The sequence below is a fragment of the Pseudochaenichthys georgianus genome, chromosome 18 (assembly GCF_902827115.2).
Source record: "Pseudochaenichthys georgianus chromosome 18, fPseGeo1.2, whole genome shotgun sequence".
Classification (NCBI taxonomy): Eukaryota; Metazoa; Chordata; class Actinopteri; order Perciformes; family Channichthyidae; genus Pseudochaenichthys; species Pseudochaenichthys georgianus.
Window position 1 is genome coordinate 7125797 of NC_047520.1, and position 25952 is coordinate 7151748.

General features: G+C 39.7%; 1 protein-coding gene across 1 annotated transcript; it reads left to right on the plus strand.

Annotated features, from left to right (window-relative positions):
- Nucleotides 1-8593: 8593 nt before the first annotated feature.
- On the plus strand, nucleotides 8594-11235 carry LOC117464052 (uncharacterized). The gene has a single exon (XM_034106578.2). The coding sequence runs from the start codon at nucleotides 8767-8769 to the stop codon at nucleotides 10231-10233; it is 1467 nt and encodes a 488-aa protein (XP_033962469.1). The 5' UTR covers nucleotides 8594-8766; the 3' UTR covers nucleotides 10234-11235.
- Nucleotides 11236-25952: the final 14717 nt, after the last annotated feature.

The following is a 25952-nucleotide window of genomic DNA, read 5'->3' on the forward strand; positions in this document are numbered from 1 at the left end:
AAAAGGCTGAAAGTCATTAATTACATGTAGTTTCTACTAAACAATAATAAAGTAACATTTAAATTGCACTGATAACTTTCTTTAACCTGGTTATTTAAAGAGCAAATGAGAGTATACTATGTATGCTATCTTATCCTGAACATGTGGTAGAAATGGCTCACAAAAGCCGCTATACATAACATTTAGGACCTTCATTTCCTGTTTGTGAAACACCACACTAAACCACAACAATCGACAGGCATCAGTAATAGGAGACGTAAAGTCAATATATCATGTTTCCCGCAAACACTTACTTTACAGTAGCAGAGTATATCTCCAACATCTGAAGAATCCCCCCCCCCATACGGAGCGCTTGAGGGCAGCATTACACCACATCGCTTGTACCTCTGGCTTTTCGAATGATGAGATACACAATAATTCAGATGTTGAATTTTTAATAAAAATGTATGAGCCGATATGTGAAATGCGTAATTCTTTTCAAGGATTATGTTTAAAAAAGGCTAAAATACTCTGTATTGAGGGTCATGGCGAAGGCCGGTGGTGCAGCCTTCCACACCACTTTGGAAGATTTCAAATATTTTATCTGAGTTGAACTTTTATCTGTGTTTAGAAAGTGCAGCAATATTGTGGATATAATATATTTCCCCAAATCAACGGGATAATTCCAAAATGTCTGCAAATGCGGCATTGTGGAAATTCAAGGTTTTTTACTCAAAGCAATGATATGTTTTTAAATTTTTTGATGCATCTACCCCGGGTCATACCTCATTCAAAGTGCTTTGTGGTGCAGTATTGATGTTTCTGATGGGTTTGCTATGACGTGTATAGCCAACAATAAATAAAGCTTAAAAAATGTATACCCTGGCTTTTATCACTAACTTGATGTAGTTAGTTACCTGTCTTTAAAAGGTATTTACTATAGTACTGGTTTTAAGTACAATGTTGTGGTTATTTAGTTATAATATATAATAATATAAATATTTTCATTTCATACTACTTAGTGTTTCAACTCCAATACAATTCAGGCAATTAATGTCATTGTTCCCAAATTACATTTATCAGAACACTTTTGAAAACTAGTTATTTTCAGACTGGTACAAATATAATCAACAAATGCAATGGGCAAAACAAATCTAAATGAATTAATTCAGACATAAAGATAAATTAATTAAAAAAGAAAATGATAATCCTTATAAAGCTGTTAAGCCCCACCTTTACTCTATGTGAGTGTCAATAGTACCAATCTAATACAATATTTTGTATTATTTGGAAACAGAGTATTTATATTCTGCAGTAGCTATAGCATAAACAAGTACAATATACTGCTTCTGCCACCACTGGTTGTTAGAATATACAAAGTTTTACCAGACTTATCTTAAAAAGTGTTAACAAGAGTATACAATAATGTTGCCCTTCCTTGTATAGGCGTTATGAGGCATATAAAGTATGAGTGTTGTCCTTGTGCCTATCTTCTTCTTCTCACTTCTTTAATAGATTCAAATGAATTCAGCCTCGCCAAGAGCAACTGACAGAGCTGAAAAGCTCACTTGCTGTTATTGCAAATTTGTCAAAACATCAACATTAGCCTGAATAGTCCAGTGGGGGAGGCTCTGGCATGCGGAGGAAATCAGATCAAGCATTGTTAATGTCTCCCACACACCTTTGGTTTGGAGCTGAGAGTTAATTCTTTCAAACTGAAATGGCAAGACAGACCTAGCAACAATGGCATGAGTCTATATGTATGCCATTTAAGTCTAAGTACAGTTTTCATCTACAGGAGAGTAAAGGGACTTTTTTATTATCGGAATAACAATATGGATACAGTAGACACATGAAATGAATTCCTCTGAAAGCATTCAATAAAAGCTCCACAGCTCAGCTCACAGTGTAGGAGGACAAGGGGAAGGCTAGTTTGAAATAGAAAGTTTGAAAAAGGGAAATAGCATTAAGGTCTTTCAGCTCAGGGTCAGCAGCACTAAAGGCTCGCCCATGGAGCCAAACTTTGCGAGAGTGTGGGAGAGGCAAAGTGTTTAAGAGGGAGTGAAGGGCTGCTAGAGGTTGCATTTTCTTTTTTCTTGGATCGAGTGCAAACAAAGATGCTGGAATTGCCGAGACGACTGTTTGTCAGCATATTGCGCCTTTCTGGCAGCGTCAGATGAAGAAAGACTTGATGGAGAAAGAAGAAGGTGAATACATAAAGGGGAGATATTGAATTGTGAAACATAAGCAGTGGTTTGATTCACCTATTGATCTTGGCAGACTGACACTCCCTCTCATCCTTCACAGTCTCTTTCTCTCTCCCATCTGAAATCCATTGTTTGCCAATGTCAGCAGAAAGGGGGGAAACATGGCTTTGTAGTCACGATGAGTCAACCCGAACGTGCGTCACATGATTGTTGGTATGAGGTCGAATACATATTTGGGTAAGTTGCTGAGAAAAAGTTTAACATTTTGGGAAATATCCTTATCTGGTGTCTTGACAACAGTCAGATGAGATGATCAATACCAATCTCAATATCTTTGAAGTACATAGCTTCAGCCAAGATGAGGTTAGCCTAGCTTAGCATACAGTCTGGAAGAATGGAGAAACAGTTAGCCTGGCTTTCTTTCTATAATATTTCTTAAGAATGTATCAAACACCAAATTCTGGGGTAAAACAATAGCGTCCATGCTGGAAGTGCATAAACACTGCAGTTCCTTTAAAGGCCACTTGAGGCTAGCTACACAAGGGAGCAATCTCCATAGAACTCCATGATAAATGTCCACATTTAAATCAGTTTTAAGAAGTTTAAAGCCTGATCGATAGAGCTAATTACGGTAAACACATTATGGAACACTTACGGGAACTCTTAATGTACTTAAGGGGTCCCAAGGTGCTAAGAGGCATTTTAAACCCAAGTCTGACTAATGATCACTGTTGCATCGCATTCTGTATCCTCGTGCACTCGTTCCCCTTTTCTACCCGCCATTCTTTACCTGAAAATTGGCTTACAAATAATTGTGACAATAAAACGCTTCAGGCTGAGCGCTTGATTGTCATTTATCTTGCTAGGCTTCAGAAATACTGCACATCAATTTGGAAATGATTGCTTTAAACGGAAGGGGCAATTTGCTTTCAGTCAAATGAAGTTGATATTAAAAAATACCGTGCTGAAAAATACTGTGACCTCTGGAGAAAAAAAAAATCGATTGATAATTTTGCTCTGAAACAATTTGACAGTTGGACTGCAGATAATAATTGTTTCACAAGTGAAGTCAAGTATTGTGTTAGTCAGGGTCAAAGTGAATGTTGAAGTGAGCATTAAAAGTCCCAAAGTTAGTTTGACCTCTTTTCTTCATCAGCAGTGTACTATCAGCTGCTATATACTTGATGTACTATGTGGGCTTTTTATGGCATGGTGATGTAACGATCAACCATCTAAAATAGTTGTGTTAAATAAACACACAAGGGGTTCTTGAATGAAATAATATATATAAGGCAAAACAGAACTGATAAACGCCGAATCTACTCTTTCCACAAAATAAACAGAGATAGGTTTTATGCGTTATTCCATTATATTGACAGTTTTCCAGCCAAACAACACAAACAAAATTAAACAAAAAGTCCGATCTGTGAAACCCAAAAGTGTCTTTACTGCCTAATCCAGGCCACTATTGTTCATTGGAAAAAACTGCTGCTCCTGCGCCCGTCGGCAGCAAAAACAGAAATGTTTGTAGGCCTATTCAGGCTGTAATCGACAACAAAAGGAAACCCTGCGTTGTAGAGGATATCTGTCTCTATCTGAGCACGTCCTCTCCACGGAGACGTGCTTCTTGGTCGGGCGATGCAATATCCACACCTTCGGTTATTTTCATTTGGAATGTAACCACATATAGCATATAGATGCTAAGGAACACTTCAATAACCTGCTGAATACCAGCATTCGCCACACACACTCTCTCCTCCCGTGAGAACCAAGCTCTCGCATCCCGGTGACGCGCCCACTAAAACGGCTCTGGGCGCGCCGCGACAGGTGAATATGCAGATGAGGCTTGCAGAACCACACCCTCAAACCGTTTCACATTTCATAGTTTAAATGAAAAATTCATTCATACAGTACGTCTAATTTCTGGAAACCAGGTGAATCACTTGTCACAATAATATTATCATGCCATTGCATTTATGTGGTATTTTAGAGTTGACTAGATATTGATTAAGGCAATAGACTATGATATTCTGCTTGCACCTCGCGTGAAATGGTGGATACCGGAAGTACGGTGTCGCACTCGGCCCAATACCCGTATGTGTATGTGAAAGAATACAACCAGCACAGCCCCTAGACGTCCCACAGGGGAAACATTTACATTGTTACAGCAGAGAAGAGCCAAAGACAGCTTAATGTTACCTAAAGCATGCATAAAAAAAGTATTAAAGTTAAACATTTTACATAATACACACCCTGTAACAGTTCTGCGGATTTAGCAGCCAGGTATATATTGCACAGTTTTTAACGGCATATATATATTGCACATAGTGCAAATATTGCACATAGTTGTTATTTATCAACAAGAGGTGTTATAGTCTGTGTTGTTTTGTGCGGGGTCTAAAGGTATTCTGATTCTGATCGCAAAAACCAAGCCAATACTATGCTGCGTTCATGGAGCTACGTGGAAATGGGGAAGGACAATGCTTGATTGCAGATACGTCATTTCACATTCTAGCACAGTTTATTGCTCTTATACCTTGATTGTTGCCAACTACGATGCTCAACAGCTCGCTTAACGGAACTTTGACGCTGGTATCAGTTTACCACCAATCACGGGAGTATTGTGTATCGAGTTATATTTCTCGCGCCCGTCCACACTACAGCTTCAAAAAAAGCTTGGAGCTGGGCGTGTCTGAAGCTTGGGGATTTTATTCAAGCAACGGGACCAACAACCAATCACATGAATCTCCCGCCCCCGACATACAAAGCAAAAACCCCCGGGGATTTTATGCGAGCAATATATATATAAACTCCCCAAACAGGCAAAAACCGTTTCACCCACTGTCTCTGCCACCTCCCTCCATGCCTGGTTCCTCCGGTTTGTATCCCGGTAGGTGAAGAGGGTCTGGTCATACAAAACCGGGTGATTTGCTACGGCGATAGTTAGTTTCTCCTCCATCTTTTTTTGAAATATAGAAATGAACGGCGGGATATCTCTCCCAGCTTAGACGCGGTTTGATTGGCTACGGCTTGAGCTGTCAGATTTTCCGAAACGGGATTTGATTGACTGGCGCTGGCGTCTCCGGCGTCAGAAGTTGAACAATGTTCAACTTCTGACGCCGGAGACGCCGGAGACGGACCGCTCTGCTACCCACAATTAAGTTCGGCGAAAAACGAGGTAATGTGACGTCACCCCATTCAAAGTGAATGGGCAGATTGAAGCTGTCGACGCTGTCGACGGCCCGTCACGGCCCGTCCACACTACAGCTAAGCCCCGCCCCATCAAGCAACATCAGAGTCAAAAGTCTGAAAGCAAAAAAAAAATATCTGAAGGCGAAAAACGATCTGCAGGTGAAAAACGATCTGAAGGTGAAAAGCAATGTGAAACCTGAAAAAACAAGATTTGAAACTGAAAAAATAATTGTTTTGAATCTGAAAACGAAAAATCTGCAACGGAAAAAAATAAGGATTCAAATATCAAAATATGTATAAAAGTGAAATCTGAAAATAAATATTTTATTCAAAAGAATTGCTGAACTGAATCAAAATAATATTCAACCTGAAAATTATTTCAAATACTTATTTTTATTTTGAATACATCATTGTATTTTTCAAAGATGATTGTCTCTCTTTTAAACTTCATGTCAATAACCTGCTTAAAAAGCTGAGGGTTAGGCTAGGGTTCTTTTTCAGAAACAAGTCCTGTTTCTCGCTTGAGGCCAGGAAAAGGCTAGTCACTGTGACCTTTTTACCTGTGCTGGACTATGGGGATTTGTTGTATATGAATGCACCTGCCAATTACATGAGCAAATTGGATGCTGCGTATCACAGCGCTCTGAGATTTGTCACAAATTGTAAAGCGCTTACACATCACTGTACACTGTATACCAAGGCAGGTTTACCATCACTCTCTGTACGGAGGCTCAGTCACTGGTACACGTTTATCTATAAAGCTTTGTTGGGTAAACTCCCGTATTATATCTGCTCTCTGATAACACAGAGAGTTGCAAGCAGCTATTGTCTGAGGTCACATGATGTAGTCTTGTTAGATGTGCCAAGAGCAAGGACTGTCTTCGGTAAGACAGCTTTTATGTGCGCAGCTCCACTTGCTTGGAACAATCTTCAGCAAGAATTGAAACTGAGCAATCTCATTCCTCTGCATGTTTTTAAAGCTAGGGTAAATGAAATGCTTGCTGATACAATGGGCACTTGTAAATGTCTATAACTATGTATCCTGTAAATATAATGTATAATGTCCTTTATTGTTTTATGTTTCATGTGGAACCTATATGCTGCAGGTCTCCCTTGAAAAAGAGATCTATGATCTCAAGGGACCAATCTGGTTAAATAAAGGTTTGAAATGAAATGAAAAGTTCAGGATAAAAACTTGAACTTTCAAATACATTTTATTTTTTTGAATGATCAAAACTTATGACCCTGAAATAGCTCCATACAAAAGCCTGTAAACCAGGCAACGTTTTCAGACCAAGGAGGACCCCTTGGCTGAGAGAGAGAAGAAGCAGGGACACCCACTACATATTGTATACAATTGTGTTGTAAATTAAACATTTTCATAGATTTCTTAGACAGCTTCATAGACTTTGACAGCACTATCATCAGTGTATGTTCCATTAATGTGTATTTTCAGATATTTAACCACTTGAGCCATCAATATTTAGTCTTTCCCCCCCCCTCTACACCAAACCTCTGCCAAAAATAGCAGATCTGTAGTAACTCTGGGGACCCCCTAGGGGTCCCGGACCCCCTGTTCAAGACCCCTGCTGTAGACTATATGTTGAGCCAGCTACGCTTTTCGGCGCGAGCAACCATAACAGAAAATAACAGTACAGTGTTTGCTACTGTGTCACGGTAATGTTGATGTATCTGCACCAGAATGGGAGAAGAGTCCGACAAGAATACTCTGTGAGATGGAGACCAATGACGAGGCTGACACTACTAAACGGGTTACCAAGCCCAATTGGCGATACGTCGACAGTGATGAAGAGGAGGAGGAGAAGGGTCCTGCTAAGAAGAGGGCTCATCTGGACGAAGAGGAGAGACCTATTTCCAAGAAAAAGGTAACTGACTGCATCCATTGCGTGTTGTAAAGGTAAGTTTAGATTTAGCTGCATAACAGTAACTGTTTAAGGTAAACAATCAACTTGTGTGTGTGTGTGTGTGTGTGTGTGTAGGCTGCAAGTGAGATGCAGAGGGAGCAAGACACTTCAATGTGGGAGAAGAAAAAAATGCAGCAATTCCAGACAATTAAGTGCTGTGGGGGGTCACACATTGGATTCATACCATGAATTTATGATTTATTGATTTCAAACCATGTCAGTGGGCTGCAGCATCAATTCTTTTTGAAAGTGTAATACATAAGAATCAGTTGATTGTTACTATTAATGATCAGAGATTCATGTGATTGGTTGTTGGTCGCGTAAAGTCCCCAAGCTCAAGACACGCCCACTGCCAAGCGTCAACGCACACCGCCGTGTAGTGGGGGCCGTAAAGGTTTTTGGAAATGCTTGAAGTTGTCGTCTACTGCATGTTTAAGCAGAGCTGTAGCGGAAAAGGATCAACCTTTAAAAGATCCCATGTCATGGCCATTTCTACTGATCATAATTCCATTGTTGAGGAAGAGTGAACTCCATTTAAACGAAAGAGAAGCCCCCGTTTCCACTTCAAAACACTCTGAATCTGAAATCGTACAGAAATAATGCGTGTGTCAATCAATCGTGTGTGTGTGTGTGTGTGTGTGTTTCCTCTGTACCTTGCAGGGTTGTGGGTCTTCATCACCAGGTTCTTCTGGATCAGAGTGCTCACTGAAGACCAGGCTGTGTACTTACTGCCCAGATCTGGCTACAAACACATAAAAGTTAACTGAATTAAAATACAAATATTCAGGACGCTCTGATCAGGGTACCCTGTGCCGTCATATCAGTCAATAAATGGCGAATAAAAAAATGGTGCTCAAGCTAATTTTGTACCAAAAACATTGATATTTCATGCCTACACTCAACTTTTTTTTTTAATAAAGAGTATTATTAGGAAGTATTTTCAATTGGAGTATTTTCTCTGCTTTTGATGACAATTTGTGAGTAATAATAATGGCTTATTGTTAACAGGACATCCCAACACAAGTCCCTTTTTATATATTAGTTTCAGAACATCGGTGTGTTCATTTTCACTACATAATCCTCCACAAAGAACTCCCTTAATATTGAGTAGAATAGAGAGTAGGAGTCAGCCATCTTGTTGTTGTTTTGTCAAAAATGGAATGCCTGGGCAAAGTTACCCAGAATGCATCTTCACTGTTGCCATGGCCACATCTCTACATGTGAGCATTGTGCAGACATTCCAAGTGATGTCACGATGACGCTGTAATGTGCTTTGATGTGATAGTTCCAAATGAGAACCTGCGAGTGGACCCGTTTGAGCTTTAAAGCACAGCATATCTTGGTTTAGCACAAACCAGTTCGACGCTGACAACACACCACAAAATTCTGTTTTTTCCCCGTGAAGAAACAGTTAGGTATTACCAGTTGCTACTGTGTGTGTATCATTGTCATCTTAAAAAAACATGTCCTGCAATAAGGAACAAGTGGAATTGGGAGGTGACTACGCTGGAGTTAGGAGGAGTCTTGGGGCAGTTCAAGAACATCTCAAGACCATAAATGTGGAAATACAATCCATAGAAAAACAGTTCGGCAGCTTTCCAGCGCTGGGGGAGCAGTTTGACGCTCTGAAGGCCGAGGGAGATGTCGCGAGGCGCAAGTGTGCCTACCTCGAAAAAGTAGTGAGGGTTCTTAGTGAGAAGATCGAAAATAACGTTACCGTAGAGGCGATGTTCCAGGGACTAATCCAGACAAACAAGGAATTGGAGCAAGAACGACAGATCCTCGAGGGACAGATGTTTGACCAGATAGATAAGCTGGATAGCATCGATGCTATCAAAGCCGAGCATGAAGCTGCACTACGTAGACGGAGAGAGCTCGAAGCACAGATTAAAGAGGTGCGTTCATCGATCCAATGCTATTCTGCTGCAGAGGAAACGCTCGATGCATTGAGAAGTGACGCAGAGGAAACCATCAGAGTAAATGGTGGCCTTGAGGAAGAACTTGAGTGTCTCAAGCAAAGGAAAGAGGAACTTCAGGAACGTTTCCAAGTGTCTAAGGCAGAGATAGAGACGGTTTTACAGAAGAACCAGGCTCTGCAGCAGGAAGTGGACGATCTCCGCAGGGAGCTTGAAAATGAAAGCACGGTGCAGTTTGAGATGGACGAAATGAACCTTTCGAAATATGAGGAAAGGAGCCAAACCGAAGACTTGCAAGAAGAGATCTTTGAGCTTTCAAAGAGGCTTCTGGGTTTCGAGGATCTTCAGGTGTCATACCAAATTGCGAAGGAAGAAAAAGAGTTGATTTTCCAGCAAATCCAATTGTTGCAACAAAAGAAAGTCGAGTTGTGCCAAGAACTTGAGAACGAGGACACCATTAGGGAAAGTTACAACGCAATGGTGACAGAAAAAGCCGCCATGAGCCTCGCACATGTCTCCCTGCGAGAAGAAGCTTTGCAGCTCAAGAAAAGGCATCTGCGTTTCATGGAGCTCGAGGACTCTTACAAGGAGGCGAAATCTGAGAGAGAGGACGTTAAGAGGAAGAACGAGGCTTTGATGAACAAGATCCAGGGTTTGAGCAATGAGGTTCACAAGGAAAAGCATCTCATGATCAACTACCAGGCTTTGAAGGCATCCAACGAGACCTTGGGGTGCGATAGTGCCGCCATGGGGAAGGATCTCGTGGAACTTAACCTAGAGATTGGTGTTTTGAGGAAGGGTCGTTCTCAGAACAAAACCCTGCAGGAAAAGATGAACGACCTGCAGTCTATGTGTGATGAGCCGCTGAGGGAAAGAAACACAGCGGTTCAGAATCCTAACGGCAATCAGGACCGAATGAACAGCTTGAATGTGAACAACGTCACCGTTCACAATGACTTCCTTGAACTCAAGAAAACGGTTCAGGAGAATCGAGCTCAGCAGGCCAGGAGATAAAAGCCACTAACTTATCCGTGGCATAGCGGGTTTTCTCCGGGAGCGCCGGGTTTTTCCCAAAATGTACGATTTAAAAAAAACAAACATTAGTAAAATGTCTTAGCATGACATCAGGGGGCTTAGATATTCTTCCAGCAAGCTACAATTGCCACGAGATAAATACCACGGGTTAAAGTTCATTACCTTGTCCGTGGCATAGCGGGTTTTCTCCGGGAGCGCCGGGTTTTTCCCAAAATGTACGATTTAAAAAAAACAAACATTAGTAAAATGTCTTAGCATGACATCAGGGGGCTTAGATATTCTTGCAGCAAGCTACAATTGCCACTAGATAAATACCACGGGTTAAAGTTCATTACCTTGTCCGTGGCATAGCGGGTTTTCCCAAATGTACGATTTAAAAAATAAATAAAACATTATTAACATAATAACTTTATTTTAATTCAACAAAATGGATCTTTTTTTTTATTATTACATGTTACTTGTTAGACGCTTTTATCCAAAGGGACTTACATACTCAATACTGTGGACAATCCCCACAGGAGCAATTTGGGGTGAAGAGTCTCAGGGACACAACGACATGCAGACTGCAGTGGGGTTTGAACCTGTGACCCCCTGATCCCAACACCTAGGCACTAATCCACTACGCCACACGCCTCCATCTTAATCTAGAGCTTGGAGTTTTGAAGAAGGGTCGGTCTTATGTGGTGACATTCGATCACTTGGATGGTTTGAAAGCGGAAAATGACCTCCTGCTAAATAATCTGGATGATGTCAACGAAGAGATTATTAAGATTGTTTTAGCATGGCATCAAGGGGCTACACATGTTTTACCAGCAAGCTACAATTGCCAGGCCTTACATTCATAATGTCAGCGGAGGGAGGGGGGGCGGTGCTGCGGAACAGCAGAGTGGCGAGGGAGAGCTGTCGTCTTCCCTTCACAAGCTTCAAACATGTATTTATTGTGTGATTTTGGAAATAAAAGTTTCATATTCTGAAAGCCAAGACTTTGTTTATTTTAAAATCAAACAAAACACCTGAACCCCGAAAAACTATTTTTCTTTACGCAAATCCACGTTTATTTTGAAATGAGACTTTGCGACTTCCGACTGATTTCGGTAGAGCAGAGGCCTGTACTACGAAGCCGGTTCAACCTAACCTGGATATGTTTGAGTTAGCCGGTTGGCCTAATCCAAAACATACGCGCTCTCGCTAAACTGTCCTACGACGCTGGTTATCAAGTGGATCGCCCAAGCCAGCCGTGTCCTATCTAGTTAGGTGCGCGTTCACATGAAAGGGGTGGTATCTGGAGCATTCGACCAATCACAAACATGGAGAAGCGTACTGACAGCGCAGCGTCATACTTCCTGAATGAAAAGTGAACTATAATATTAGACATATGAAGAAGTTAAACTTTAAACATCCATGACTTAAACACTTTATCCAGGATCAAAGCCACATAGCTGCACCTGCAAGGTGAATACAGCTGGTAACAGAAAAAGTGTTTGAATGCGTACATTAACAGCTTTATGATATCACTGCCCCGTCTCTAAAACACGATCTGACTTCAATTACATTTGTCTCGAGTGTTTCGTCAACTTAATGTGTTGCTTAAAATAATACTTCTGCATACAGCATGTGACGCTGTGAGTGTTGCACGGCCAGATACGGCTCAGCTGACTCAGATAAGGAGATATATGATTATATATGATATGATATGACGATGACATTATGAAGTGATATGCCGCGGACTGTACTTAATGTACTCTGATCCGGTTACTTATGTTGTGGCCGATATTTAAGTAAGCTTTCTTAACGCTAATGTTATAATAGTCAGATTGCTCTGAAGATGGAGGTGATATTCTAACAATTCAGGAGTTGAGGGATGCAAACTTGGCCCTGAAAAATGAAAATGATCATTTGAAAGACCTCATAATAAAGCGTAAGTATTATTGTATTGCAATATTGGTTTAATTCAATCGGATAGGACTTTTCTGTTTTGTAAATGTGCTGTCAATGGACCGTGTGACAACTCAGATGCAAACAGCATCCAAGTTGCTTGCAGCTATGGTGATCTGATGATTGTAATTGGTGTGATTTTATTTGTTCCCTTCTGTACAACCCCACACTAGATATTCCTCAAATGAAGGAGGACATTGCCTCGCTTGCTGAAAGAGTAAGTTCCTCTTATTTGTATCACTTTATTTGACTTGTTACTTAATCAGAGGAGGAGATTTTTATGATGTTGGGCTGATTAGGCAAGGCAAGTTTATTTATATAGCACCTTTCAGCACCAGGCAATTCAAGGTGCTTAGGGCAATTCACCTGCTGTTTGTATTTTTAATTGTTCAAAAATTACAACATACTGTCTTCCTTCTCTAACAAGTGTGCAGCAACCTCAAAACAATTGCAGGTGAGTAACATTTTTCTTGTCCTAAGGATGCATATGTTATGGTGTGACTCTGTCGGAGGCAATAGTCTACAAATGTGTGTTTGTCCAGGGCTAATCTCATCAGTGCCACATTGTTCATTGCCAACAGGCCAAGAACCTCCGCTTTCACATGTGTATTATATCCTAATGGAAATCAAATCAATGGACAAAAACCTTGGACAAATTAGTCTATATGTCATAGAAAGCTAACTACAAAATAATTTCATCCCCCTTTAATTCATCTTGCTTCTCTTGTAACAAGCCTCAAAATACTGTGGCAGCTGCAGAGCCTCAGAAGAAGCAGCCTGGTGATGACGATGATGATGGTGGTGGTGGTGATGGTGGAAATAACAACAAAGTGTAACAAGTCAAAAATGTATCTATAAGCTCTCAAGGCGGGAGGCGGGAAAACATATAGATTGGATATTTTTGCTATTTGACATAAAACAACGTATATAGGGTTATTTGTGTCCATATTTCCCAGTTATTACCGCTGTAAAAGTTAACAGTGTACATTTTGTCATGTCACTGTTTAATTTCCAGATCCGTGGAGAGAGAACCGAAGCTCCAGAGAAAACCGAAGCCCCAGAGACAGTAAGTAGATGCATATTCTTAAGGTATAGGTTACATGAAAATGTTATCTGGACAGTGGTTATTTTTTTGATGGGTAACTGCAAAACTGATGTATTACCGTGCGTGCCCATGTTAGATCAAGTTTAGGACAGTGATTTGTTACTTTAGTGCCTTTATCATTCTTGTGCAGTAGACAACTATTTACTACTGATCTATACAAACTATGTTAGTTTGTATAATGTTAATTAATAATCAATTGTGATATTCCATAAAATATATTTGTGAAAGTTGTAGGCCTACTAATACATTTATATATGATGTATTTTTCAGATTGAAATTGTGAAGGGGTCAGGAGTCTTTTGCGTGGAAGGCATCCATCCATACCACCTCTGGCACAGCAATGCTGCGAACTCTCCTCCTCGGCACATTTCCCCTTGAAGCCCTGCTTCAGAGCAACCTCAACGGTAAAAAAAAAGCTTTTCATTTTCACTTTTCATTTGCAAAATAATAATTATGAAATATGACTTTAGGTGGCAAGCCAAAGCGAGGTGATGGGGAGCAGCTGGAAGCCCTGGACCCAGGGAAAAAGGCGGCCATAATCGGTGAGTAACAACGAATGAATTTAGAAAGGAAAGTAAAAGTTAATAGAGATGCCTCAAGTTGACTACTTTAACCATCCCTGTTTCACTATTTATTAGCTATCAATGGTAGGATCAGGATCAGGATCAGGTATGTGAGGAGGACACCCGTTAATGGTATCTGCACGGATCAGCACCTACTGTAGGGTGATCACTACATTTTCAATTGCTCACTTCTTGATCACAGCTCTCTTCTAATAGAACCCATTGTCTGGGCTAGTGTGCTTCCACTGTGGTGTCCTCTGCGTTATGGAATATGTAGCCGTTAATAACCCCATGACACTAATTGTTCTCCTCTGCAGTGTTAAATAACCAGCATCTTCACCCTTAATCAATGACCATGCCCTTTGTACTGTGTTTGTGCCATATCATGTCTTTAATTAATGTTCTTGATTGCAATGCATATGTTATTGCTCTTCTGGTAAACAACCTGTGCCGATGATCTCTGTTGTTTGTATACAAGTGAAGTTCATGTGATGTCATTTTTTTTTAAACAATATTTTGAAAAGCCAAACTTTACCTAATTCTAACTAATAATTGTAAACTTAGCAGCTTCTTAGACAGATTTGGTAAATGCACTGACTTTTCAGATAATTCAAAAATAATAGTAATGATATATGAAACAAATCACTAATAAAATAGATCATCTGTTTGAATAAAGGCTTTGGGCTTTATCTGCTAATGAACTCACAGGGGAGCTCGTGTACACTACACCAGGTGGTTTGGCAACACTTTGGAGTGGAATGCTTGGAGTCTGTAGAAGACTTGGAGCATTTTTACACTGTCATCTCATTATGTCCTTTTCTTTTCTCTGTAGAGGCAACAATGAAGAAGTGGCCACACACAACGAAGGGCCAGCTGGGTACAGCCATCAACAACAAGCTGACAGAGTTCAGGGCTCGCCAAAAGCAGACTAAATAATTGACATTTATTGACAATAAATGTATGTTAATGACTTATACATTTTGTGTGTTGTATTTTTTTATGTAAGTAGGCTATGTATAAACCTTGAACATAGGTGTAAATAAACATATATGCAAATATAGGCTAAACTTATATGCACATATATGTGAAACTTATATGCACATATATGTTTTACATATATGTGAAACATATATGTGCAACCTATATGTGCATATATGTGAAACCTATATGTGCATATAAGTTTAGCCTAAAAATGATAAAATACGGCGAAGATATTAAAATATGTGTTTCCATTATTCATACTTCTGAAATATATCTGTATTAACTTTATATCATCGTATGTCCGTGTTTATTGGGTATTTTTGCATGAAACAAAGACTGGCATATAGTTTCAAGCCAGTACTTTCGACATAAATACACATATACATCTTGTTGAGCAGGATCTACAGTTTCCAGTATTTTCCGTTTCGTAAAATGATCAAATACGGCGAAGATATTCAAATATGTGCTTCCATTTTTCATACTTTTGAAATGTATTAACTTTTATATCATTGTATCTCCGTGTTTACTGGGTATGTTTGCATGAAACAAAGACTGGGATATAGTTTAAAGCCAGTACTTTCGACAGAAACACACGGCAATGTTGTCCGGACTGTTGTTTTTATGCGGCACCGGCTTGAACAGGTCATGTGATCTGATCACGCCGGCGTGACGGTCGACTCCAAAGGGTTAATATTAAATACATATAAGTATTTTTACAACTTGTATTTAGAAATACTCTGTTGTAATTATTGATGATATTACTTAATAATACAATACATTATAATATATGATATGATAATTACATTTTAGTTTTATTCATTTCTTATTTCATAGTTTCTCATTATTATTATTTTTATCGCTCATCTTATTTTTGATTTTATTAATCTGTGTGAATCTGTGCTGTCCTGTTTTTCACTCTCACCCTGTTGCTGTTTGAACTACTGAATTTCCCCACGGGATTAATAAAGGTCCATCTTATCTTATCTTAATGTATAAGTTGATTTACTTCAATCTACTGTACTGTGTAAAAACACCCCAACAATATTACAAGAAATATACTGCATAAAGCAAACTATATACTTTATTTGATCTAAAATATTGATGTTTCTACAACACCCAGCTGTCTTTGTGTATTTTGTGAATGAAGCGCCATCTCATGGTTAAATCCTGTAATTGAACAAATGGGGAAATTGGGCAACGCCCTCTAGCAATTTGGCAACACCCCCAGCCACTGGCATCCGCTGGGCTTTTGACTGGGACACACCCATGTGAGTCCTATCTGGGGTGCTACATCTGTAGCATTCTATTTCCATGTAAATTACTGCTTTATTTAATTTTTATTTTATTGCTATTCAACTGTATTTTATTACGGTGTAAAATATTTTGTGTTTTATATTAGATTTCTTGTTTTTTTATTTTATGTATGCACCATGACATCAAGTCAAATTCCTAGTATGTGCGAACCTACCTGGCAATAAACCTGTTTCTGATTCTGATAACAGTGGACATTTGAACAACTGCAGTATAATAAGACATGTATCATAGTTTTCATTTCATTTCAATACAAACCACATGCTTTAAACCTTTTCCCCTGCCACGGCAGTTTATAAGAAACACTGAAATCAATGTACGACCGTCACATTGTTACCAAGGATTATACTCTCCCAGGCACAGAGCATATTGCATCAACATCTTTCTGAATGTGTAATATAATTAGAAAAGCAATTCACTACATAACATGGCTTGTACAAAGAAGTTTCATTGTTCTTCACATCTGAAATAAATTATAAACTTTTGCAGAATCTCATCAATTAGGATGCACAAGTTAGTTATTCATCATTATCATTCATCATCCTCCTTATTAAATTGAAATCTAAAAGCCCTCAGAACAAATATGTAAATTACTGCGTTGTTTCACAGTGTGGCACACAGGAACAGGTTTCAATTGATGCCTAGCCACTCATTGGAGCTATTTCATTGATTACACTAGGGGCCAATATTCACTGTTTATATATTATTATGAGCCTTTTTGTGCAGTGTCCAGACTCTGAAGGTTTGCTAATGGGTAACATGCAATGCAACAAAACATTTCACATTTCAGATACAATGGGAAGGTTGTAACTGTGGAACAACCATTTCAATTTCTATTCTTGCACTCAGAGTGAGACCAGCCTGTCTACACCCAAGTCTCTCTTTGATTCAAAATGGATTAGCATGACATTTTGTGTTCATATTCCCCCATCTTATTGATTGTTGTGTATCTATATTCTATGGTGCCGTCAGCAAGCCAATCTCAATCTCATCTTGGCAACTCAAAATGCAAGTCCTTCATCTCAAGATCAATCACTTTTCTTAATTCAACAAAATGATTGAGAAGATCTACAGAAAACTGTTTTAGTGTGTTATTTCATCCGTCTGTGTTTTTATCTCTCTTTTTTGTCTAGTAAGCCAGAGACTATTGTTCACCCTTGTGGGCAATAAAGGTGTATTTTACAGTGTATTGTATAAAGAAACAATGGTCAGGTTTGCATGGCACCCATGGAAGGAAGAAAATAAAGATATGGTCAGACATTTATTTACCAATCAATAACTCATAAAACAGTACTTTCTGTTCATTGGTTCTCCAATGGGTTTCATTTTGAGACCCAACGTTCTTTACTATACATCGATATCGGCCAACTTTCCTACGCATCTGCTGACCTGTTTATCAGGAACGCTCAATATTGTGCTTTGGTCACCGAACGAACACTGTCATCTACCCAGTACGATGTTTGTCTTTAAAGGTAACAGCTAACTGGGGATATTATTGGGCCTTGCTGGAGGTCTGCACTGTGTACGTATTTTCTCTTTGGCCATTAGTTGCAGAGATTGTTTACAGTGGTTTTACTTTTGAGGATCAACTACAGAGAGCAGTCCAGTTGGGCTTCCTTTTGTTTCCTGAAACATCCATTTGTTTTTTATCCTGTATAGATTTACTGAAAGTTATTTGGAATTCGACAGCGATCGTTATTCCCACCTCAGTCCTCTTCACACATCTCTGTCTTTTGAGAATGCAGTTAGACACAGGATACATCCTAAGTCCTCTGGTGATCACCTCATCTGGCCTCTAGCAGCACCAGGGGGAGAAGTTTTCACTTATCTTGTCATATATCTCCACATCTAATACATTCATTCATGGTTCTCAGACATTTGATTTTAATAACTTTTTAGACCCCCTAAGGATTGGAAACCCATATTCTACTTTAAATTATCCCTCTTCTAAACTTTGAAATCCTGATCTATCAATCTGCTTGACTACATTTCAGAGGACGCTTCTGCATTCAGATTCAAACCTAAATGTAGAAGTTTAGTTGGCTGAACTCCAGATAACCCAATGGACTCTCAATATTCGCCATGATTTCCTGGAAGTCTCTTTAGCTCAGACAAGACTACTTCCGATTGTATAAACAAATAATAAACAATAGCATGTGATATCATCTGCGGTAATCTTTGGTTTGTAGAATGTATGATCAATACTTTTAATTGCATTTCCTTTATTCCTCAATTTTTTTCTTCTCATTTTTTTTTGAGTGTCTAATTGTCATTAATCTTTTTCTTGCTTTTTAAAATCCATTTAAGATGGTTAGGTCTCGAAATAGCTACAACTTTAATGACGTTCCCATCCTCAGCTGGCCTTTGTGTTTAGTGTTAATAGCTAATTTTAGCATGTTAACACGCTTAAGTAAGATGGTGATCCTGGTAAACTTTAAAGGTGGGGTAGGTAAGTTTGAGAAACCGGCTCGAGATACACTTTTTGTTATATTCCATGGAATGCTCTTTGACACAATGTCATCTGTGGAAGCCGTAGTACTGTAAAAAGCACGACCAATCACCGGCCCGGCTAAAGTAACTGGATGGCCTACCTGCCTGTCAGCCTTCCATCTGTGCACAAACTTATCTCGTGCCCTCATTGGTCATGTGCGCGTTCGTGTGTGTTGGAGGAGGGGCTCTGTAAGGAAGTGGCAGATTGTTTCCGGCTGTGTATTTTCAAATTCTAGCTCACTCGAGCTGGTTTCTCCAAAATGTCCTACCCCACCTTTAAGTTAAGGCAAGTTTATATGCAGTATATAGCACATATGGAAATTCAATGTGTTTTACAACATATCTAAACGTCTGCATGTTTCTAATAGCTAATGTTAGCATTGCACACAGAGTAGTTTGATATACCTTGAATCTTGCTAGGTTTTTTATCAATAAACAATCACCCCCACCTCCCAGTGAAACTGCAAATCAAATAGCTGTCAAGCTAACCTGACAGGAATATTTACTCCAGAACTTGCTGCAACCTTTCACTATACTCTGCTTAATCTGATGGCAGGGAATGTAAAAATCAATCATATACATCCTTTACATAAATGTAAAGAAAATCAGTAAATCATATCCATGTCATAACCAAGCTGTCTTAAATATAAATGTCAGTTTATGCCCGTATTTCAATAAATAACGCCTAAAATCTTCATCCAGGAAAAATGAACTTGTTGAATTGAAATAGCAGATTCCCCCCTTTTAGCAATTCAAAACAGGCTTGCCGTTACGGAAGACTTACTGGAAACCAGATTACATTTAACAGCTTTTCCTCGGCATTTTTTAATCATTTTGCAAACATGACACAATGAAGTGAACCTTGATTAAAAAAGAACATTGGCGCTTCGTCCCCTGAGAGCCGTTTTAATCAAAACGCATGTGAAGTTGTGAACATCAAACATGTCTTAATATTGTGAGCGTGTATAAAGGAGAAAGGGATTGGGTCATTTTATTCTCCGATCAATAAGTCATTGAGAATGTTTTAGAATGGATATTTCCCCCCGGAGGTGTACATTAAGCTGTGATTTAGTGTTGAGGTCCTGTTGTTTGTTGCACCCAGAGTTCCTCTCTCTTCACCTTTCATCATCGATTTCCATCCCACCACTTTTTTAAATAACTAACTCCCATTAAGCTTCAAAGGACCTGGATTTGTTCTTTGTGCATTACTGTATGAGAGGGAGTCTTCATGTTCTCTCTACTGTGTCCCCCTGTGCATATTAACAGTAAACAGCAGAGATAGCGCACCTCAGCAGAACACATTTGTCAAGCCAGGTCTTTAATCGTTAAAAAAAGTTCCTTCATACATCACACAGCGCGATACATCTGCGAGAATTCATTTGAATGTATTTGTGAGTAAAAAAGGGGGTAGAGATGAAAAAAAACATCAACAATATTTCCTTCAACAGCTGGTGTAAATGAATATCCATCCTTGCAAGACTGGGGGAAGCGTAAAGTTCCAAAATCAAAGTCTTGCAGGTGCAAAATTGAATCTTAAATTTAAATTGATTTGGAGATCAAACATTCTCCTGGCCCTCTATCATTTTAATCAGGCAAAGTCGAGACACTGCCAGAGTAGAGAGGTGCTTGAAATTCTGAATTCACCAAATGCATCTTCCAACCTTGATTAAGGGTGTGTGTGTGTGTGTGTGTGTGTGTGTGTGTGTGTGTGTGAGAAGGATGGGGGCTCAGCTGCCGGTGTGACACTTTTAAGACAGGTTTGAGAGTGTGATATCTGCAGATTTCGGCATGTGTTGTGCTAATTTTAGTCCTCTGAGACGTTCACGAGGTTAGCAAAGTTAAGTGTGGTGTATTGTGGTCGGTAATTGTAAGAATCAATCCAGCATTTTGAGATGATAGAGGAACTACACCGACCTTCTGACACTCATTTCAGATGTGTTCAGAGGCAAGGCACTGCAGACATACGGGAGCCAATAAGGGCCATACAGATTTGAAATGTAATCATGTGAATCTAATCACTACTGATTGAATGCCAACCTTTATACAACTTACAGTGAGCTGTTTTTCTTAGGGTTCATTTATGTATAGATTGGATCTACAAAATCCAATCAAGTCATAAAGTGTAAGACTTAAAGTAAGTACATTTTAGCCAACAGCTTCAGTTCAAAAGTGACACTTCTACTGAAATAAGTTGTGTACTTTATCTCCAGTAAAAGTATTTTTATAAAGATTTCACAACTTGACGACTGAAAATGTCAAAGAGGAGAATTCCGCTGTCAACATCTGTTAGTGCTGACCTTAAAGCACTTAAACGTTGTCTTTAAGTGGATGGAGATGTTCTTAACTTGTGCTTGCGTGCATTTCTTTTTTAAAACAAGGCTGGAAAACCATGTTAACAACATGTCCCAATTGGGTCTGGACTAAGACTCAGATGCATGGCTTACAACATGAAACATTCAGGCCTTATACATATAATTTGTGGCACATAACATTTCAACGTTCACTTGCTTGTTAGATACAAATGTATGGCCATTATTTGCTGTATGTACCGGATGCAAAGACCCAAACTGCAACAATTCATCTGATACCCAGGATCACCACTAACATCTGTGCTGTGATACACGAATGGACTTTGGTCCCTTTGGTCTTCTTCAACATCTTCGTCTTTTATTTCACTGCCCCTCGTGCATTCTTGCTTCTTTTGACTTTCCGTCTTCCTTTCTTAACACAGTCTGCTCTCTTTATGCCTAGCTAATAATAAGTGCCTATAACAGGGGAATAGTGTAGGGGAGATAAAGGTGTTAGCAGGCTAGCACCGCCCAGCTAATTACCCATGTGCGGCTAGCGCCACTACCCCCACCTCCCACCTTACCCAAGAACAGATTAAACACTTGGGAACGACCTGCCCTAGATTTTATGCTACATTGAACTCTTAACAAATTATAGGAGGGTCACCCACGGACAGCTAATTGCAAGAAGCATATGGTGCATTAACTCATAATCAAGATTAAATCACATTTCCAACTTAGATAGACATTTGGCCTCCATCAGTTTGCATTAGCCACTCAAGTCTGCTTTTGGTATAAATTACCACTTCAATCAAAGCAAAAGAGCATAAATACTGAAACTGAGAACTATGTTATTTGGTTTTAAGGCCAATAGCATACTTTTCAAAAGGCTGAAAATGAGACTGTAATTCGAAAAGAAGGAAATCTATCTAACAAAGTGTCTTCTGACGCCCTGTCATCTTCCATTCGACAAAACAACAAGAGATAAATTAATCATTTGTTTTAATTCTCTCATGAGTCGCTCTGCTTTGGCTTATCGTCTCACAAAGACGTTTTTTTTTTTTAAGAGACTGTTTACAAAATGAATAGATGAACAATTGTGGGTTTCATGGGAACGGCAGATGGAGGCAGAATCAAAGTGAGTGTAAACTGTAAGGGCTCAGCAGAATTTACGAGGGGGGGGAAACAACAATGCAGATATGCCAGAGTTTCTGTTTCAAGTGTTCTGTTGTTCAGGAAAACACATTGATTCATTGTGTGAGTTTCTGCTTTGATGTGCCATATGAAATTACACAAATTAAGTTATTTGATTTTAAGTGTGGAGTGTGTAAAAGATTAAAGTTCGTTTTGGAAATACTCAGCTATAGTGAGTCAATGGTTGAGAAGGTTGCCAGCAACCAGATATCATCGATTTCCACTTTCTGAGAGGCGTTTTGGACGAGCTATCAATAGCTAAAGCAAAAGCCTCACTTCATCCTTCGGAAAGATCCACACTTATCAGTCTTGTAGTTTGGAGCATGACCTCTTTTGTATAACACAATAAAGAAACTCAAAAGGCCTCGCCATTCATGTTGGCCTTTAAGTGGCCTTTAACTCCTTTCCTCCGTTCCTTTAGAGAAAAGTCATAAATAAGCTTGACCGATGTATCTTTTGTGGCGATATGTCAGAGAGTTTGTGTTGCTACTGGAATTGGAAGGAGATGCGGGCAGAGGTTGATGCTCAAAAGTGAAGTGAGAGAAAGACACGCCAAAGGATGAAGATCCCCTGCCAATAAAGCTGACATTTCTCCTCTCTGCGCTCCAATATCTCACCAATAACAATTAGTTCGGTAATTGTTTAGCTAATTATGATTAAATATCTGGTGTGGTGCCATCGAAGTACTCCGCTTCAGCATGTGCATTCTCACTTTGGATAATGCAAATGTCAAGAGGAGGAAGGTGTGGGTTTGACACAATGCATGGCCTGAATAGGGACACAGACAAACAGAATAGGAACTCATCAATTCTCTCATTTGACCTACATTTCTAAGCAGGGCAAATATATCCATTATATTGGACTTACACTATTGCCGTTACCGCAGTTCAATTCCATAACTTGTTTCGATTAACAACACCGACCAAGTATTTAAAAACCGGATATAACCTTGAAGAAAATACATTGCCCTTGAAAAGCAATTTACAAAAAAGGGTATCAGTATTGGAACATATTTTGTAGCGGTTTGCCATCTTTGCATAATTGGTAGAACATTGGATTTTTACATTGACAAATCCGCATGTTTCGTTTCATCATTTAATCGTGGAGGTTTGAATTGTACAATTTTACCTCGAGCTCTTGGGAACAATGAAGGGAATTTGTTGCCATTGTCTTACATTTGCAAGGAAAGGTTTTGACATTGTCGGCTGGGTCAGTTTCTTGCTACCAGTTGGATGAAGAGATTGATACCACTCTCATATTTACTTGGTAAATACAAGAACACAGCCGTACGCTTAGCACAAAGACTGGAAGTTGGGTGAACAGCTAGCCTGGCTCTGTCTGCAATCCCAACAGTCCGCACCTCCAAAGCTCACTTATGTTGATTTTTGTCATTGTTAAATTGTCACGGTTAACAACTGCCAGTCAAACCCTATTTTTCTGTGCTCAAAGCTTAAACACAGTGATTTGTGACATGCCCTTTGATAAACGGACAATAACCCCAAATAAACGTATTCACATTCATCTTCTCACCTCTCGCTGCCTCCATGGCGATCACCAGGGACAGGTGCTATTGCTGCTTCACTAGCTCTTTACCCGCGGCTCCAGCTGTGTCCATATTGCTGCTGTTCCGGTCTGAGTGTTACCTCTTCCCCTCCCTCCCCTCTTCTTTACCTCCCTTTCGCTCTGGGGCGCTCTTCACTCCGCTCCTGTGGCGGAACCGCCAGGTCCTTGTTGCTCGGCAACGGCTGTCTTAAGGTTTTCCCAGTAGAGTTTTGAAGGTAATAAAACAATGCCCCAAGACAAACAGCAACTGGAACCGGAAAGGCCTCAGGGAGAGAAAGAGAGGGAAAGAGGGAGGGAGGAAGGAGAGCTATGCAACTTTGCTTTTAAATAAAAAATACATTTTGTTAATGGCACCAAACCTTATCTGTGAAATTCATTCCACAGTTACACCTCCTGTTACTTAAATTGAAATCTTATCTCATGATGACTGAGCATCCAAGCTGAGAAACAGCTGTCTTTTTCAAGGTGACTGAGCCCCAAGGTTATGCAAACATTATGGTAATGTTTTACTTCCATCTCCGTCTATGGATACACCGCCGAGCTCACTTCCATTACACTCGCAGGATGTCTGCATGGGAGTTTTGATTGACACCTGTCTGTCAGATTTTCTACGTGTTCCCAGGTGACCTTGCGGGGGATGGTCAGCCTTTTATTCACCTCCTGGGATGGCTCTTTCCTACAACTTTGGCTGGGAAATAATTGTGAAGAAAACTCCTATGTGTGCACTCCCAAACAAACCGATTTGTAAGGCATATTTGATCGGACAACGTTTTCTTTTTCTCTCCCTACAAAAGATTCCCTGTGAACACAAACAAAACATTTTGGAGACGGCACAGAGATCCTCTGGCACGCTGAATTACGCCGAGGCATGAGGGAGATGAAACTTTTGTTTTATTTCATCTGCTGTTTTCCTTTTCTCCCCATGCAAGCTCTTGTAGGAGATTGAACATCAAAGGCAAGCTCTTACTAATACAAGAAATAAACGACTCCCACATGGTTTGAATTGAGCTGTTCTTTCCCTACGGTGCGATCTACACGAGTGACACAAGACAGCTCAAACATCCCTTCCCGTATTTTGAAAAGTGAACAATAAAAAGGTGTAACATATTCTAAATCATGCAAAAAAGATCAGGTTTTGAGGCTTTCTCGCGACACTAAGCAACAGGGAAACACTACTCCAAAGTATTCATCAGACATGGCATTCAAAGAGATCTACAGAGCCCCCCCCCAACCAGCACGCCTCCCATTAGACCCATTATTTAATTGTATAGTTTCAATCTGTGCAGTTGCGGTTAGATTGTCGCATGTGTAGCCGGGTGGAATTGGAGACGTGAGAGAGACGGTGGCCCCCTCTAATCAAAATGCAAATATCTCTCTCCCTATTGAGGCGTTAGTGCGTCTTGTAGGCTGAATCTCAAGGCTCTAAATTGAAAGATGATGAATGTGCAGCTTGTTTCTTTCATGCTTGCGATGTGAGGCTGCTCTGAAATGAAAAAGTAGTGAACAAAAATGAAAATAAATAAATAAAAGTAAATGGTGGGAGGATGGAGAAGAAGAGGGGTTTTATAACAACATGCTGCTATCTGGCTGTCAATCACGGCACGCACTCGGCTAACATGACAGCCGTGTCCTTTGACCATCAAGTGTATCAGCCTATCTGGCAGAGGGTTCAATCGGCGTGTGAAGTTTTGAGGCGCAGACTTCAGGACTGTATTGTATTTTGTGAGAAGAGACAGATTTATGAGGCTAGGACACTGAAAGTGTTCTTGGGAGTCTTTTATTTGGCCTTGGTTTTTATAAAAGCAGAAGACACTTGTTTTCAGTTTTGCTCAGATGAAACCGTCCAACTAAACAAATAGAAATGTATTGAAGTTCACTGAATGGAAACCTGGTCACATTAGGTTTGTTACTGTGAACAAAAACAACTGGCATTAATCTTAATCTTGGAATGCCTGGATAAAAGCACACCATTTTAACCGTGCCCATTTTTTGTCAGTTCGTAAAGCCCTTTCTAAACCGTTTTCAAAGGTTTTGTTATACCGTGGTATTGCGCCTCACATTCCTCACTTGTTCTCAGTGTTGATGGATATTCATGTAAGCATGGAGTCATATCATTTATAGGATTATAGGTAGTTAGCGCACACCAGATGAACAAACCAATTTGTAACTTTTGTTTTCCATTTAAAAGTAGTTGTGGTCGTCCATTTTTTACTTACATTTCGAGAATATCAAACATATCTAACATTCGTAGGCCTAAAATGGAGGCAT

Bases quoted from the DNA above. Each gene is read 5' to 3' on its own strand.
- LOC117464052 (XM_034106578.2), top strand. From the start codon at position 8,767: ATGTCCTGCAATAAGGAACAAGTGGAATTGGGAGGTGACTACGCTGGA.